The sequence below is a fragment of the Manis javanica genome, chromosome 13, assembly GCF_040802235.1.
Source record: "Manis javanica isolate MJ-LG chromosome 13, MJ_LKY, whole genome shotgun sequence".
Classification (NCBI taxonomy): domain Eukaryota; kingdom Metazoa; phylum Chordata; class Mammalia; order Pholidota; family Manidae; genus Manis; species Manis javanica.
This window is the reverse complement of record NC_133168.1, coordinates 60,059,824-60,076,214: the sequence shown is the minus strand read 5'-3', so window position 1 is coordinate 60,076,214 and position 16,391 is coordinate 60,059,824. Positions and strand designations below refer to the sequence as shown.

General features: G+C 35.0%; 2 protein-coding genes across 3 annotated transcripts in view; both read right to left on the bottom strand.

The window, feature by feature from the left end:
• VTA1 (vesicle trafficking 1) overlaps window positions 1–4,874 on the bottom strand; it is an 83,028-nt gene extending 78,154 nt beyond the window's left edge. Inside the window, exon 1 of the mRNA XM_017649940.3 lies at window positions 4,703–4,874. Within this exon, the coding sequence (XP_017505429.1) occupies window positions 4,703–4,814 (112 nt within the window). The 5' untranslated portion in view covers window positions 4,815–4,874. The remainder of the gene's footprint in view (window positions 1–4,702) is intronic.
• Window positions 4,875–11,597: 6,723 nt separating this feature from the next.
• On the bottom strand, window positions 11,598–14,215 carry GJE1 (gap junction protein epsilon 1). Of its 2 annotated transcripts, XM_017649937.3 has the most exons (3): window positions 14,077–14,215; window positions 13,164–13,346; window positions 11,598–12,647 (listed from the first exon to the last, which is right to left on the bottom strand). In XM_017649937.3, exons 1-3 carry the CDS (start codon window positions 14,113–14,115, stop codon window positions 12,252–12,254), a joined length of 618 nt encoding a protein of 205 aa, XP_017505426.1. In that variant the 5' UTR covers window positions 14,116–14,215; the 3' UTR covers window positions 11,598–12,251. The 2 variants fall into 2 exon arrangements, with proteins under 2 accessions (XP_017505426.1, XP_073077032.1); XM_073220931.1 differs by lacking the exon at window positions 14,077–14,215 and having other exon boundaries at window positions 13,164–13,421.
• Between the last annotated feature and the right edge of the window lie 2,176 nt (window positions 14,216–16,391).

Sequence of the window (16,391 nt, the reverse complement as noted above, 5' to 3'; positions counted from 1 at the left end):
AAAGAACACATTGCATTATCATATCTCTCTGCAACAAAAAGTGTATCAAAGCTGAAATTTAAATTTTTACAGCATTCCTGGTGAGATAGGTGCTAGGTATTAACATTTTCTTCTGAAATTGAGTTTTTGTAATTACTGTAATGAATACTTGTTCAAAATAGCATAAATATTATGTGTTAATAATCCCTACATAAAGTAAAATTTACCAGAAATGCATCTTATAATGAGTTAAGTCATTTATCCACGAATCAATATGATTTATTGGCATAATGAATCAGAGCATTGGTTCTACTCCTACTTTCATTTTTATGATTTTAATATAGGAGAAAATTCATTCACATAAAATAAGAGATGAGAATGGAAGTTCTGTCCCTCCAAAATCACCAAATTCTTTAAATTCAGGTTCTAGGTTATAGGCTAACAGCCATACCATCACCTGTCATTAAATAATACTGTTAATAATCTCTTGGCTGATATTTCAATTAGATTTGTCTCAAAATTTGTTTTAAAACAAGAAAAAATTTGTCACCCCATCATTAGAGTATTCATTTTCTCAATACTCATGAAGTGTATAGACAAGATCTACAAAGATTCACCATTATCTTTCAGAGGCTTCTAGTTTATTCTAAGACATAGAGACAAGATTAGGAAAACTGAAATACTGTTCATGTCAACATCCTCCGGCAAGAAAAAGTTTTTATCTTATCACTTGCTTTCAATGTATTTCTGGGGGATGGGGAACAAAGACTTCAGAGCTAAAGATTTAGTTCATTAACTTAAGGAGAATGTCTACCATATTACATAAATAGCTAAAACAAAGTAATCAGTCAATGGAAGTTTACTCTTCAGAAAAATATGACTTAATTTTCCAATTAAAATAAATACAGTAACCCGTGTCCCCAAACACCTCATGTGAATTCTAATTCTAAAATTTGATAAGCCATAGACCCTTAGATGAATTTATTACTTGGATGAAATAAGGCACTGCCCTCTTCACCATTTTCCCTTTGCTCTTTTTATTTTGCTCCTGTCACAGGAATGATATTCTTTAATAATGAACAAAGAATGAAGAGGTCATTCCATGAAATCACTTAGGATTTTGGGAATTCAGGACAGTGTGACAGAGGCCAGTTTTTAACATGAGGCATTGCTCTTAACAGATAAGTATTTAAGAGACTCTGAAAGACAGAATTTTCCACTGTGGTCATTCCACGTCCTTATCCCTACAGCTAATCCTCTCATTCCCTGTTGCACATGACCTTAGTCCCAAACTGTCCCTCCAAACCCCTTTGGATAAAATCCACAATGATCAAACAATGGCTGCTAATATCTAAGAACAATTCGTCCATTCTGAGATTCACTTTAGATTATTCCTGAAAGGAGACAAACTACAGGTGACTTCCTATCCGCTTTCTAAAGTATTTCATCTTCTCCCCAAATTAGAATGTTTGTTTGACATACTTTCTCATGCCCAGCACTTTCAAATAAAAGCTGATCCTTTGCTCTGATTTGCTTCCATATAGCACAGGAAAAGACAGGAAGTATACCTAATACCTTAAGTAATGGAGGCTTCACTACACCAGCAATTTTAATTGTCTCTTTTTTTCTGGATACTCTCAAGGACTTCCCATCTTTCTCCCCAGGGCAATACACCATAAAAATACTCACGATGCAGGAAAGTATGTCTTTCTTCTTTGAAGTAGAAGGACAATTGTGAATAGGATGTCAGAAAAGAGAAGAAGTAGGCTACTCTGCTATCCTGACTAAAAGAACTTGTTCAGGAAAGAAACACAAGGAAGTTGACAACTGAGAAAATGATTCTTGTAGTATTATTTGCATACTGAAGATTGGAGAGCACTGGTTTAGTACGTCTAGAACACAAATTACAAGAAAAGAAGTCACTGTGAGCAGTCACCTGTTAAGCAAAAGAATGAGACCCATAAATACAGCAGCTACATGAATTATCAGACAGCAAATATATTTTTAAAGCGCTTTTTTAAAAGTCCTTAAAAAATACAGTAACAAGACTATCATAACAAGCTATGTTGATTCAAAAACAAGAGAAAATCTTTAAAAAAGTAGAAACTAAATAAATGGATTATACAATAGGATACATGGAGGTGAACAAAGAGCTTAAGAAATTATACAGAATGTAGCATTAAGAGACAAAGGGATACAAACTATGAAAGCATTAAGAGACAAAGAAATAAAGGAGAAAAGTGCAACACAGGTGTAGCGATACTTGAACAAATAATAGAGAATTTTCAGAACTGATGAAAGACATTCACCTATGAATTGTGGAAGCCAGAATCCCAAACAAGGCACACAAAAAGAAATCAAGGCCTAGAAAATCATAAGGAAGAGATCGATAAATTGGCTGTATTTTTAAATTAAGAACTTTTGAACATCAAGGACTTCATAGAACGAAATATCAAACTATGAACTTGAAGAATACAACTGCAATGCATCTAACAAATAAGCATTCAGATTATTAGCAAAAGGTAAACAGTGAAATAGAAAACTGGTCAAAAGCAATAAATAGGCATTTCAAAAGGGAATCACAAATGGTTAATTAACATATGAAAAGATGTTCAGCCTCATTACAACTCAGTGAATTGCAAATTTCACTCCAGTGAGACAGCAGTTCAAGCTCAGCAGACTGGCAAAAATCATAGTCTAATAACACAAAATATGGTAGGTACATTAGTGTTCATTTTACTATTCCTTAAACTGTATACACACTTTATATATGTTAATGTGCATATGTTTTGTAACAAAAATATTTTTTGAGTGCCATCTGGATTTAGCAGTAAATGTTTTATGACCCTGCTGAGGGCAGTTTCACTGAAATAATGGGCATGAAAACCACACTGCAATAGGCTGAAAAGGTTCTATGAGATAAGGGGCGGAAAGACAGACATCTATTATATCAAGCTTCCCTTTCAGGCTGGGCAGATAGGTCTACAACTTGAGGGAAATGTCACAGTCATAATTTTTCAAAAAAGTTCTTTTAAATAAAAGAAACTGGGTCAAGTTTGCAAGGAAACAGCAAAAGGGAGAGGATAATGATACAGGAAAGGGCCCCTTGTTAGTCACAAAGATATGTAGCATAGAGCCCATGAACAGGGATAGGGATTAGCTTTAGACAGAAATGAGGGTTGCTGCTCTATTATAAGGCTAGCTCCTCCTTGACCTCACTACATCAGTTTTCTCCTTGTTCTATCTGCTCCAGTTACAAGAGCCCCCTAGATCCTCCTTCAAGCAAGCCCCTGCCTCAGGACTTCTGTTACTCCCTCTATGGAGAATACTATTTCCCAAACAGGCAAAGCCTGCCTTTTGCTCCTTGTAAGTCTTTGCTCAGATGTATTCCCTGACCACTTTGAAAGTGAAATTCCCTGTCACTCCCTACTGCCTTATTTCTGGTACTACTGATTCTCTCTTCCTGTTTTCTTTTCCTTCATAACCTTCTAATAAATATTCCAAATATACTCATTTTATTGTTTAACCGCCCTAAGAATGAAACAGCTGTGGCCACTGTGCCCAATAATGTTGGATACAGGTGGAAGCTCATTAAATATAAGCTGAATGAATGATGAATGGTCCCTGCTTGAGGAACCTGAAACAGTAAGTATAATGGAAACAATGCTGTAAGATTTGAACAAAGTGAGGTAAAGCCTACAGAGTAACCAATTTATTGATTACATAAGAGGTGGCATTTGAGTTAGGTCTTGAATCATGAGTTTACCAAGTGGAGAAAAAAGGTAGATATTCCAGGAAAGTGAAGAACATTCGGGTGTGAAAGAGCCATGCACATTTGAGAAATAAAAATGGGAGTATGGCAGGGATGCCCGCGGGTCAGATTTTAGCTAACCTTTTAAAGTCCACAACAGAGGATACGTTATATTTTCTCAAAGCTACAAGTCCGTTAGATTTACAGTTCTTTGGTCCCTTGTTTTATTTGCAGTAGAGTATGGAATATAAAATAAAGTTTACATAGAAAGTACTGGACCTACTCTGATCATTGCAAAGGAAAAAGTTTCCAAAGAGTAACAAACTTACTCTGTTTCCATCTCAATCAACCAAGGAGAATATTGCTACCAAATGCCTCAACCGCGGTATTAATTCAGTTAAAACTAAAAATTCTCATTGGCCGGCAAAAGCAGTTTGAATGCAGAAATGGTAATGGTCAAATTTAAGTGCTTGTTTTGTAGTAGCTACTCTCCACTTAACCATTTACGAGTTTTTGAATAGACTTGCATGTTGTCATAATTCATCTGCATCTGCACTTATTACTGTGTTTTCAATTTGTCTTTTGTGCACATCACTACTATCTTTGGGACACTCATCTTCGTTTTGGCTCCAACTCAATTACTGAAATACCCAAGTTATTTTCAAGATTCCCTGGTGGAAACAGAGGCTCTTGTGTATACACACAGAAAGAAAACCTTCGGACAGTGTGTTCCAGAGTTCATGAGCCCATGTAATTCTTTAGGAATATTTGAGAACAAGACGGGACACCATGGTGCTTTCTAGGTTTTGCATCTCTGGGGCCCGCGAGGGGCTCAGAGAAGGTGGGGATGCCAGAGAACGGCGGGTCCCCACGGAGTTCCCAGGGCAGGCCAGCGGTCAAAGCACCGGTCTAAAGCCAGGGGGCGGGGCCTGCACCCTGCCTCGGAGGTGTGTGGGCCCCGGAAAGACTCACAGTAATAGGCCACCACAGGGTCCCGCTTGTCATGCTCCTGAGCCGTCCTCAGATGATGCTGTATGCTCTTAAATTGTGGGGGGAGCGGGGGCAGCGGAGCAAGCGCGGCCATCGCCACTCCAGGAATCACACTTCCTACTCGCGCGCCACCGGCACTTCCGCTTCCGTTCGTGAGGTCGCGCTCACGAACGCGCATGGCAACTACCGCCCACTCTTCCGTTGCTCAGCGACAGCAAGTCAACTACGGGTTCCCAGCAGGGACAGCTTCAGGGTGCCCAGACTGAGAAGCCGCAGACGACTGAGCGGCTGGACGACTAAGCTGCTTATGGCTCCAGCGCTCTCTGCTGGCTGCTGTTAGGAGTAAGAAGAATTTTTGTCTATTTTATTCTCTGCCTCCCTCCCCACCCACCGCTGCCTATTTTTATGGCAATGAGGATAGAAAGGAAGGAAAAAAAAAAAGTCTATTTCTTGAGAGAAAGGGTAAAGGCGTAAATTGCCTTTGGCATCATTCAGGAATAGTCATTTCCAGTTCCTCAAGTTATCTTAGTAGCGTCCCTAGCCTTTCTGATTTTAGAAACTTTGAATTTAATTCTGGCGAAAGATGAGAGGTAGTGGTTTCAATTTTACAATTACATCCTTCTTTATTGCCACACTGGATAAAATAACCAGACTTTTTCAACTTAAGTATTAACCACATTAAGTTTAAAAGAAAATTGAACTTTACCAAAATGGATAGCGTATACACTAGTGAATGAATAATCTGTAGATTGTTTATTTCTGGAGGATGATGCACAAATTGCAAAGCATTTTGACAGTTTGTATGTTGTCGATGCACACAAAGGCGGCCGGGTGTACTTCTTGCTCAGTGCGTCATCTTTTCTTCCCACCATCAATGACTTGAATTCTTTTTCTCTCCTCTCCATCCCATATCATCATCTTCTGGGATTTTACACGTTATTTACCTGTTCTAATAATATTCATCTTCACTTATTTTATTTCTGTCTCCAGTTTTGAGAGTTCATCTTCAAACTAGTTTTCATTGAAATGTCACCATTTCCAAGAAATAAGATCACCACTTCACCCTTTTCCCCAGTCTCTGAAGAACCAGCATTGTTATTTTGCTTTTTCAAAATTGTGTTGGCCATTCTCCGTCTTCCGTATTTCCATACAAATTTTAAAAGCAGCTTGTTAATTTCTATAAAAGCTTGCTGGGATTTTGACTGGTAGTATTGGATACTACGGATCAATTTGGAGTGACTGAAGTCATAAATGATTAAGGTCTTCCAAACCATGAATGCAGTGTACTGTTCCACTTATTTAAAATATCTTTGATTTTTTTTCAGAAATGTACTTTTAATTGTATAAGTTCAGCACATCTATTGTCAAATTTGTTCCTGTGTATTTCATGTTTTTGAGTATTATTTTAAATGATACTTTAAAAACTTTTTGACTTCTTTTTTTATTCTACTGAAATATTAACCTTGAAATATTCAATTATTTGTTATAATAGCTTTTTATACATCCTTTAGAATTTTCTATGTACATGATCCTGTCTGAGGAAAGACTATATTTCTTCTCTATCAATTCATATATCTATTTTATTTTTAGTCTTATTGCATTTGTTCAATAAATATTCTATATGTATACACATATATACATACATATATAAACATATATATATATTCTTATTTTGTTTTCACTTTTTATACACTTATGTAACCACCACCCCTATCAAGATATCAATTTGGTTATTGACCCCTAGTTCAGTATTAAACAGAAGTGATGAAAGTAGACATCCTCCTCTTTTATCCTGATTATAGGGGAAATTATTCATTTTTTTGCTATTGAAATGTTTCCTGTAGATTTTCTTAGATGTTTTTTATGAAGTTAACATAGCTCTTTTTTCATAGTGAAGGGTTTTTGTTTGTTTCTTTCTTTTAACTTAAATGGGTGTTAATCAAGTCCATTTATCTTCATCTACTAAAATGAATATGTGGGTTTTCTAATTTATTCCCTATATTCAGTTGAATTACATTAATTGGCTTTCAAATGTTAAAAAACTTTTCATTCCTGGATAAGCCCCACTTAAAGATGATGTATTACATATGTATGTTTTACATTGCTTAGATATCTTTCCCAGAAATTTTTTATGTCAAGATTATGCTGACCTCATTAAATGAAATGACAAAATTTCTTTCCAGTTCCTAGAAGAGATTGTGGAGTATTATTTCTTCCTTAATCATCTGATGGAATTCACCAGTGAAGCCATCTGGGATTGGTGTTTTCTTTGTGGAATATCTTTTGATTTTAATTTAATTTTTTAAATTGGTATAAGGATATCCATATTTACATTTGTTACTGAGTAACTTTTTAGTAATATGTGCCTTTTAAGGAGTTGGTCCATTTCATCTAAATGGCATAACATTGTTTGTGATGTTTCCTTATAATCATTTAAATATTCTGTTGTGATTTCCCTTTTGTTTTACTTTTGAGTGTGTAATTTTCATTTTCTCCTTTATTTTCTTATAGTGAAAAAGTCTTACTAATCTCAAAGAATGAGCTTTTTGTTTCATCGATATTCTGTTTACTCTCAGTTTTCTGTCTTGATGTTTTGTGCTCTTATTTTTATTTCCTTCCTATTTATTTTGTATTTAAACTCTTTATAATTTCTTAAGGTGAGAAACTTAAATCATTTTGTAACTTTCTTTTTTTTGAACATAATCCTTAGAACTTTTAATGTTCTGCTAAATGTTCCTCTATCTGCTTTCCACAAATTTTGATAAATTCTGTTTGCATTATTTGTTTAAAGTCGTTTAAAATTTCCCATGTAGTTTCTTCTTTGATCCATGGGTTAATAAAATTGCTTTGTTAGTTTCTCAAATATTTTGGCATATTCCTGCTGTCTTATTTTTATTAATTTCTAGTTTAATTCCATTGTGATCAGCTAAATGAAATAATCTGTATTTCATTTCTTGAGACACTTCTTATAGCCCAGCAAATAATCTTTCTTGTTGAATGTTCCGATGTACATGAAAAAAAAAGTATATTCTGCTGTAGTTTGTAGGATGTGTTCTCTAAATATCAGTTAGTTCAAATTAGTTATTAGTGATGTTCAAGTCCTCCATATCCTTCCTGATGTTCTGTCTACTTTGTCAATTGATTTTTGAGATAAGAGTGCTAAATCTTTAGTTATAAATGGGTTTATTTCTCTTTTGAGTTCTAAGGTCTTGCTTCATGTACTCTGATGCTCTGTAACTGCTGGTATGCCGATTTACAGCTGTTATGCTCCCTGATGAAATTATACTTTCACCATTACTAAATGTCTTTTTTATCCCTGTCATTTTTCCTTGCCCTGATATCTACTTAAGCTTTCTTATATTAATATAACCAGTTCATCTCTCTGATGCTGCTGTTTGTATATTTCTTTTTCTGCTTTTTGTTGTTATCTATTTGTAAAAATATTTAAATGGTTTGATCATTAAACTTCTAAATATTTAGGAATATTTTAAGTGGGGTTCTGGTTAATAATAGGCCTGTTTTTTAAAAATATGCCTTCAGACAATCTTTGCTTTTGTTTGGAGTGCTAAGACCTTTTATATTTATTTTAACTATTGCTATTTCTAGGTTTAGGTCTACTACTACCTTCTTATTATTTTCAGTTTGTACCATCTTTTTCTGTTCCTTTTTTCTATTTTCTGCCTTCTTTTGTGTTAATTGAATGTTTTATGATTCCATTTAATTTCTGTTGTTGGCTTATTGTTAAAATTTTGTTGTTTTGTTTTATTGGTTATCATATTTTATATTGTACATCTTTAAATTATCACAATGTACTTCGTGATAATATTTAATCTTATATTTATTATAAGAATCTCACAGTAGTATATTTCCCCACTTATTTGATTTATTTTATTGTAATTTTCAAACCATTCTGGATTTATATTGTGTTTGTTTTCTAGTTTATCACTGTACTTTCTGTCTCTATCCTTATTAAACTGTTTTTGTTTTTCTTAGTTTTATTTTGAAGTTCCTATTTTTGCTTTTTGAATTACATTTATTGTTTCTTTTCAATAATAAATATATTACCAGCTGACAATTTTCTGGGCACTTCAAGTTTGGTTATATTTCAGGGGTTTTAATATGTAGCATTCTAACTGTTGTTTTTATAAATACACTGAAAAACTGCAGTTTAAGTTACTTTATTTGATCCAAGTGCTTTTTATTAAATAATTTTAATATTTTCAAATGGTTAGATATTTGTTTAGACATTCTTACTAATTTTTACTACATTTGCATTGTGGTTAAAAAAGCAGTTTTTATAATTTAAAATATAAATATTTTATAATTATACTTTATAAATACCACAAAAATATGGCATTTATTATCCAGGAGCATATAACTGTGTGTTAACAATACTGATGTAGTTACTAATGAAATCAATAAGGAAAATATTCAATACAGCCGTGAAGGTCAGCAAACTGCTTTTTTTCTTCCTGTTGGCGAAGCCCTCCCAGCTCCCTCCTCCCCTCCTCCAGGCTCCTCTTTTGCCCTGCGCAGGCCGAAATGCCATATCAAGATAACATAAATTGCTCCCCTTGCTGTGCTCAGGGCTCAGACTTTTGGGGGATTACTCCCCTCTGAGCCTGCCGGTGTGAAATAAAACCTCAAAACTCCAAGACCTCCGAGTGCCGCTTGGTTCTTTCATCAGTGATCCAGTCCAGGTTTTCCGGTATTTTCCATCACAAAATGAAATCATAGAACAGTAGGTCAGTAAGGAATTGAAAAGATTGTTCAAACCAACTCTCTCACAAGATTTAAATCTTTAAACATAACTAACAATCGGCACTGTTTACTTAAAAGAAGCAGAGTGAAGCTGAGTACTTTTGGTGGCTTAGAAATGCCATCTTTCTACCTGTCAAATAGAGGCCAGGGAGGCCAAAGGGGCTGGATTCCACAGGGCAGACGACCTTAGAGGGAGGGGACAGCTGCAAAGCAAGAGAGCTCTAGACATTTCCAAAGGGTCTCCAACTGAGTCCTGATTAGTGGAACAGTTTTAAAAATCTTTCCAACAAAAGAACTACCTGAAAGGATGGAAATGAGCGATACCCAAGATTCACACACAATTGAGAATAGTTGCTGTTCCCAACAGCTAGAGTAGAAAGTTTCTTTAAAAAGGGTCATAGTTTAACATTGTCCTAGAGGATGAATGAGAATAAGAGTAAATCAAAGTGCTCATCTATGAATGGGCAATAATATTAAAGGGAAGTCTGTTGTGAGTTTTTTGAAAAAAAGGTCTTCCCTGAAAAAAATCCTGAGAGGCAAACCAGGAGAATGTCCTTTTGCCCCTCCCCCTTCTTTTCTGGAGCACAGCAATAACCTCTCCCTGGAGCGACAGCAATTTATATTTTAGCCACGAGCCCAGGGGAGTTGGTGCCCTCCTAAAATTCGTGTCTTCACATCCTAACTCTCAGTGTGACGGTATTAGAATCACCTTTGGAAGATGATTAGGTCATAAGGGTGAAACCTTCATGAGTAGGATTAATGCCTTTATGAAAAGAACTTCAGAGAGCTTTCTGTCATTTTCCCACTGCATGAGGATACTATACTAAGTCTGTAACCCAGAAGAGGACTCTCACCAGAACCCAACAATACTGGAACCCAACGATACTGGAGACTTTCAGCCTCCAGAGCTGTAAGAAATAAATTTCTCCTGTTTTTAAGCTACCAGTCTGTGGTACCTTGTTATAGCAGCCCAAAACAGACTAAGACAATGAATCAGCCATCTTGAGGCTGAAATTCTGAGGTGTGGAAAGATAGCATTTCCAAAGCACCAAAGTGATATTTAATAGAGCACTAAGAAAGGCTTTGCCTTAGTAATGGGGAAAAATTTGCCCTAAAATGAGTTACACTGGTCCCATCCAGCAAAGCTTAAAAGGAAGTACAAATGTTCGTCTGTTTCCAAGTAACTTAGCTGTGCCCTGAAATCAAGTATAAGAATATTATAGTAAGGCAAAAACACCCAGCATCCAACAAGATAAAACACACAATGCCTAGTATCCTGTAAAATATTACTAGGCTTCCAAAAGTGCAGAAAATACAATCCATGATGAAGATGTGTATGTTCATGGGATGACTGATGGAAGCAGTCCACCCTGGCTGTAGACAATAAAGGGTATATTATCTATAAAGAATTTAAAAATAAGATTAAATGGACCAAATTCACTTTGTTGCTGTTTATTAGCATGGAGGACCAGTGGTTCTAAACAGACCATGAATAAAATAAACAAAGACAGTGAATCCCTTTTGGGTGGGCTATTTCTACCAGCTCTGACTTTCTTGACATGCCACTGGACCACTCACCAGAATATAACCTCAAAAGTACTAGATCTTCGTTGTCGTTGTATATGAATTCTTAATACAGCACATGTTAAATAATAGATATTCAGCAGCTGTTTGTTAAATTAAGGTAAGTTGGATTTTCTTTCATGCTTTCATGTGGAGAAAGCTTTAATGACTTAAAAACCCTAAGTCTAGAAATCGGTGATATCAAACATAGGCTGAGCAATGATTAAGAAAAAATTGAAAACTTCAGTATTTGACTGACTATACTTATTTCCCTAATAAGGTGTCTGTATAAGGCAGTCACACATAAAAATTCTAAATTATATCAAATGAATGAGTATTGTTAAAGCAGGCAGATAAAAAGAAATGCACTGAATTTATATAAAATTGTTTTTGAAATAATTTCATGGCTATTTAGAAAGGTTAACTTAATATAAATATAATTTTCCATTTCAATCACCTGAATAAGGAAGTTAAAATGATAGGATATCTGTGAGCACAGAGGATTTTTTCCCCAAAAAGAAACAAAGAAACCATTCATAATATTTTTCATAGCAATTTTTATTAATTTGGTAACTACATTATCATATCATTTAATATTAAGAATTTCAGGAAAACTGAGTATATTAAAGATATAATTGCTTCATTTCTTCAAGTTAGTTATCAAACTATAGAATGTCTCTTAATAGTTTACAACTTTTGTGCTTAAATAAGTTATGTTTTACATGAATACAAAGATAGTTACATCCTCAAACTTTAAGGTATGTGGTTCAGAGAAAAGAAAAGTGGCTTTATGGCTGGAAATCTGGATTCTAGTCTGGTTGTATGACCTTTGGCACATATATTAGCCTCCCTGCACCTCAATTTTCAATTCTGTGTAAAAGAGATAATAAAAGTTTCTCTGGTCACAAAATATTGTGATCAATTAAAATATGAGAGAACTCTGTAAAGATACTATTTTTAAAAGAGTTAACATTAATTCTCTATATATTTTCCAGTATGTGGCAAAATAGAAAGAAATTTTTGTTCAAGAATCCCTGCCTTAGAATTAATATTGTATTTTATTTTAGACATAATTTCAGACATACTGAGTTAAGTTTAAAAAACATATATCTATGTTTGAAACTGACATATTCATTCAACAAGAGGAAACTAAATAAAAATGAATGATAAATAATGGTGGCATGACAGTAGGTAATCAACTATTTGTTCATTGCCTAATTGGAAAGCGTAATTGTCTAAATATGATCTCAAAAATTTCAGCAACACATAATACCATTGTAATTACGGTAAATGTATACATGGCAATAAGAAAAATGGTCTTCTCCAAGTGTTCTGGCACCAAGCATTTTATAATAGTAAACTTTTTCCCAAGAGATCCTGCATCACACAGGTAGACAGGGTTTACTTGGAAACCAAAGAGGTGAATCTGAAGCCAAAATGCAATCACCTCTAAACTAATTCTTAATAAAACGGAGAGGATATAAATCACAGTGTAGATGGGCTTTTGAAGAATGCATTCTTGATTGATGCTTTTACATGCAGCGTAAAGATGGAAAATGGCTCCAGGAACCAGGACAATCACTAGTTGTAATGCCCAGAATACCTAAGGTATGTCAGAAATATCTTAGTCAAATCAGTCACTATGTCAAAAATAACTAAAAAAAATTCACTGACTGTCAGAGGCTAACTTAAAAATTCTAAGTTTTTTAAGTCTTGTAAGCAATGAAAATAATATAATGAAGGTAAGGTGTTGAACATATACAATATAATTATGAAGATGTTTAAAACTTTGAACATAAAGTAATTGTGGAAAATGTAGTCACACTTAACTGTCATTGACTACCAATTACTAACAATGATGAAGTACTCTATTTTAGTTGGTACCCAATTTTCATTTTCTGATTACCGGCCAGGAGCCCATTTCTAACATCAATAGATAATAGAATGCTAGACTTGAAAGAAACACTCGACAAACTAAAATTAATATGCCTGAAATACATGACTTGTTAGAGAAAAAGTTGTAATTCTAGAAAAAACACCCATGAAGGGTGTTCTTCATCTTATTCTGATATTATTTTACATTTAAAAAGAAAGCAATTTTATCTGAGGAAAAACTTACTTGTGGAGTGATTGGCCTGAACTGATTGTAACAGAAGAGGTTTATTTCTCTCTTGTCTGGATCACAACTGAAGTGTAAAGCCTCATTCCCATAAACTGCAAAGCCTAACACCCCGAGGAAGAACATTCTGACTGATCCAAAGAAAAGGGTGTGAAACTGAGCGACCACAGTTGGAGGCCTCACCTGTTCCGGTTTTAAGAGAAAAAAAATATTTTGAAAGCTGACATTAAATAATGACATTTTAAAAGGTGTTTTCATTATCATGTTTTATAAAAAGCAAGATTCATGAATTTTTGAAGATGTAACTCTAGAGATCATAAATCTAATGCAAATCCTGCATTATGAGGTTGCTTACCCCTTTTCACTCTGAAAATAAGAAATGCAACAGTCATATAGGGACATGTTGCTAATCAAACATATAATTTTGGAAATATTTTTAAAGCTTTGAATTAAATTAACATCCCCCACCCTTGTAATTCTTTTGCAAAAAAAAAAATTTTTGAGAGAATCTTAAACCCCTATCTAGGACCCCGTTTGGAAAATTAGATAACAAACCCAACATTAAACTCCTTGGTATACACTCTGTCTTAACAGCCAAAAAAAGAAGTGTGGGTATAGAAATAGGAAAAAATTTGTGGGTAATTTTATATTCCACCATGGTTGTCTTTACGCCTTATTTTCTATTTATTAATTATTGAACTGAGCTACTTTAAAACACCAACAGCTAAAAGTACTTCCTGAATTATTCTAATTATAGTTTTAAATTTAGAATATTTTGAAGTATATGGCTGATATTTATATTATTCTCCATACATGTAATATAGGATCATATTCATAAGCACTTATGCAAATCAGGTTAAAATACACAAACAAGACTCAAACAATTGTTTCTTGTTTGTATTATAATACTTACACATCCTTCGTAGAAGTTTTTGATGTAATTTAGAGACATGTCTAAGGAGATGTTATTCTGGCATCCCTGTGGATTAATTCTTGACCTGCATAGCCAGCTTGCTTCAGCCAGAATCACTCATATTATCTCATGACTCTTACAGCAGAAAAACACTTATCACTGCAAATTTCTCTCTCCTCCTCCTTTTCTGTCTTTTTTTCTTCACAGATCCCTGGGGCCCCAGTCAACTTTCCTGTCTCTGTCCCAAAACAAAACAAAAACAAAGAAAAGCCGCGAGCATGTGGTCAATCTAATAATCCCTTGATTTACACTGTCAGCATAGCTAGCCAGGCAGACAGGAGTGCCAGCAAAACAAGAGGCCAGCCAGACAAGGGTGCTGAGCATTCAACGCCTCGCAGTTACCTGAGAATTGCTTGTATGTAAAGCAGTCAACCATTTTGCTTAGAGTTTTCTCTGAAATGTCAAGTGGTTTTGTTTGTTTTTGTTTACTTCCGTTTAGGTGTGTCTGAAAAGTACATGGAAGATAGTCCTGATTCTTTCTTGTTATTTCCACGAAATAGAACTAATACCCGGGAAGTCTTAGATATTGTAGCACAGGCTATGTTAGCTATTACATCATTGAATATTACTGATGTATTGCTCTATTTGTCTTTTTGCTGAATGCTTATCACAGACATGGAAAAATCTGCAGTTAGATCTCTGTTCTAAGGAAATAGTGTACTGTTAACCAAGATGAGACCAGAATAAAGCACAAATCATGTGAACAATACTACCTCCTCTTTCTTTTCTCCTTCATTAGACACATCATCTGCTAGACATTGTTATGGGTGTGAAGATTAGCAGAGGCCAAGACAGACAAGTAGCAGCCTTCTAACTGATATATCGTTTAATATCTTCCATCCACCTATAATGTCACACAACCAATGGTGGGTCAGATCTGCTCTCCTCACTTGCCCTTCTCATCTTTGTTTGTGATCTGCAAAAGTTATAACTCCAGACAACTTCACTGCTTTCCTCAGAAAGTGGAGGAATGACTGCCTAACTCATGTAACTGTAACCAAAGGGCAAGGGCTACTAGCTTTGTTGAAATGAGATTGCACAGGTTAGGAAAAAATAAGCATGAACAACATAATGATCCTTCAGAGATATTGGATAAGAGAAATTGATGTATAGTCTCACCTTCCCAGGAACAGAATTCCAGATTTGCTATGTGCTGATTCCTAGGAAGGGACATTCCAAAGTCAAAATGATCATCTGCATGGGAGGAATCCTGTTTTGACTACTACCACTACCAATAATGAATGCTTTTGTTTACACAACTATATACCAGTGCTAGACATGGAACAATTATCAAAGTCTTCCTGCATTCTTTCAGGGAAGAACAAAATGCACTTGAACCTTAATTACATTTTCATTGCTGGGATCTATGAGGGGTCAAATTCTAATACCTGCCTTCCCTTTCCATCTTATGATCCAATTGAGTCATAAGAAAAGGAATATGGGTGCCAAAATATCACTCTTTTTACACATTTATTACTATATAGATTACATTGGAGGAGGGATTTGTCTTATCTCTCTCGGGCAAATGTGATGCTTAGACAGAGTGCAGTCCTGCTCAATGCTGCTTTTTCTGCATGTAGTGCCTCCCTAGCTCTGTAAGATGTATGCATGAGAAGAGCAGAGTAAAATTACAGATTTCTATGAAAAAAAATTGCTCAAAAGGGGAAAGTGCTAAGAAATAAATGATGCATGTTCAGATTTACCTTCTGAATGTAAGGTAAACTCACCAGATAAGACAGCAGGTACAGTTAAGCTGGCCTCATGTGTATGGCAATTGCTAAGACCATTATAAACGGTGAAAACCTCAGCTTTATATGCTGATAGTTAAAGGGTATTAAAGCAGCAGAAGAGGGCAATCCCCAATGTACCAAAATTATTTAGTCTTCTGCTTGCTTCATGTTTGCTAATGTTATATTAGGCAAAGCGAGTTACAGTGTCAACCCAGATTTTAGAATTTCTACCTCTTAGTTGATCTGCAGTCAAATTGCAGAAGTGTGAGTATAGGAATAGGAAAAAATTTGTGGGTAATTTTATATTCCACCATGGTGTGCCCTCCGGTCACCAATATTTATATCTCTCTCACATGTCTTCACCCTCATCCCAGGAGGTTAAATCTCTTATCTAATTATAGCATTAGGGCTGAAGTCCAGGGTTTCGTATCATGTGCAAATCTAGAGGTGGTTCTTATGTGGCTCCTTGGGATCCAGAATCTAAAGAAACAAAAAGAAAAGTTATCTTCTACACAACATGAATGT

Bases quoted from the DNA above. Each gene is read 5' to 3' on its own strand.
- GJE1 (XM_073220931.1), bottom strand. From the start codon at position 13,421: ATGAAAACACCTTTTAAAATGTCATTATTTAATGTCAGCTTTCAAAAT. The intron at 12,648-13,163 runs GTAAGTTTTTCC...GACATACCTTAG, and splicing joins TCAGGCCAATCACTCCACAA to GTATTCTGGGCATTACAACT.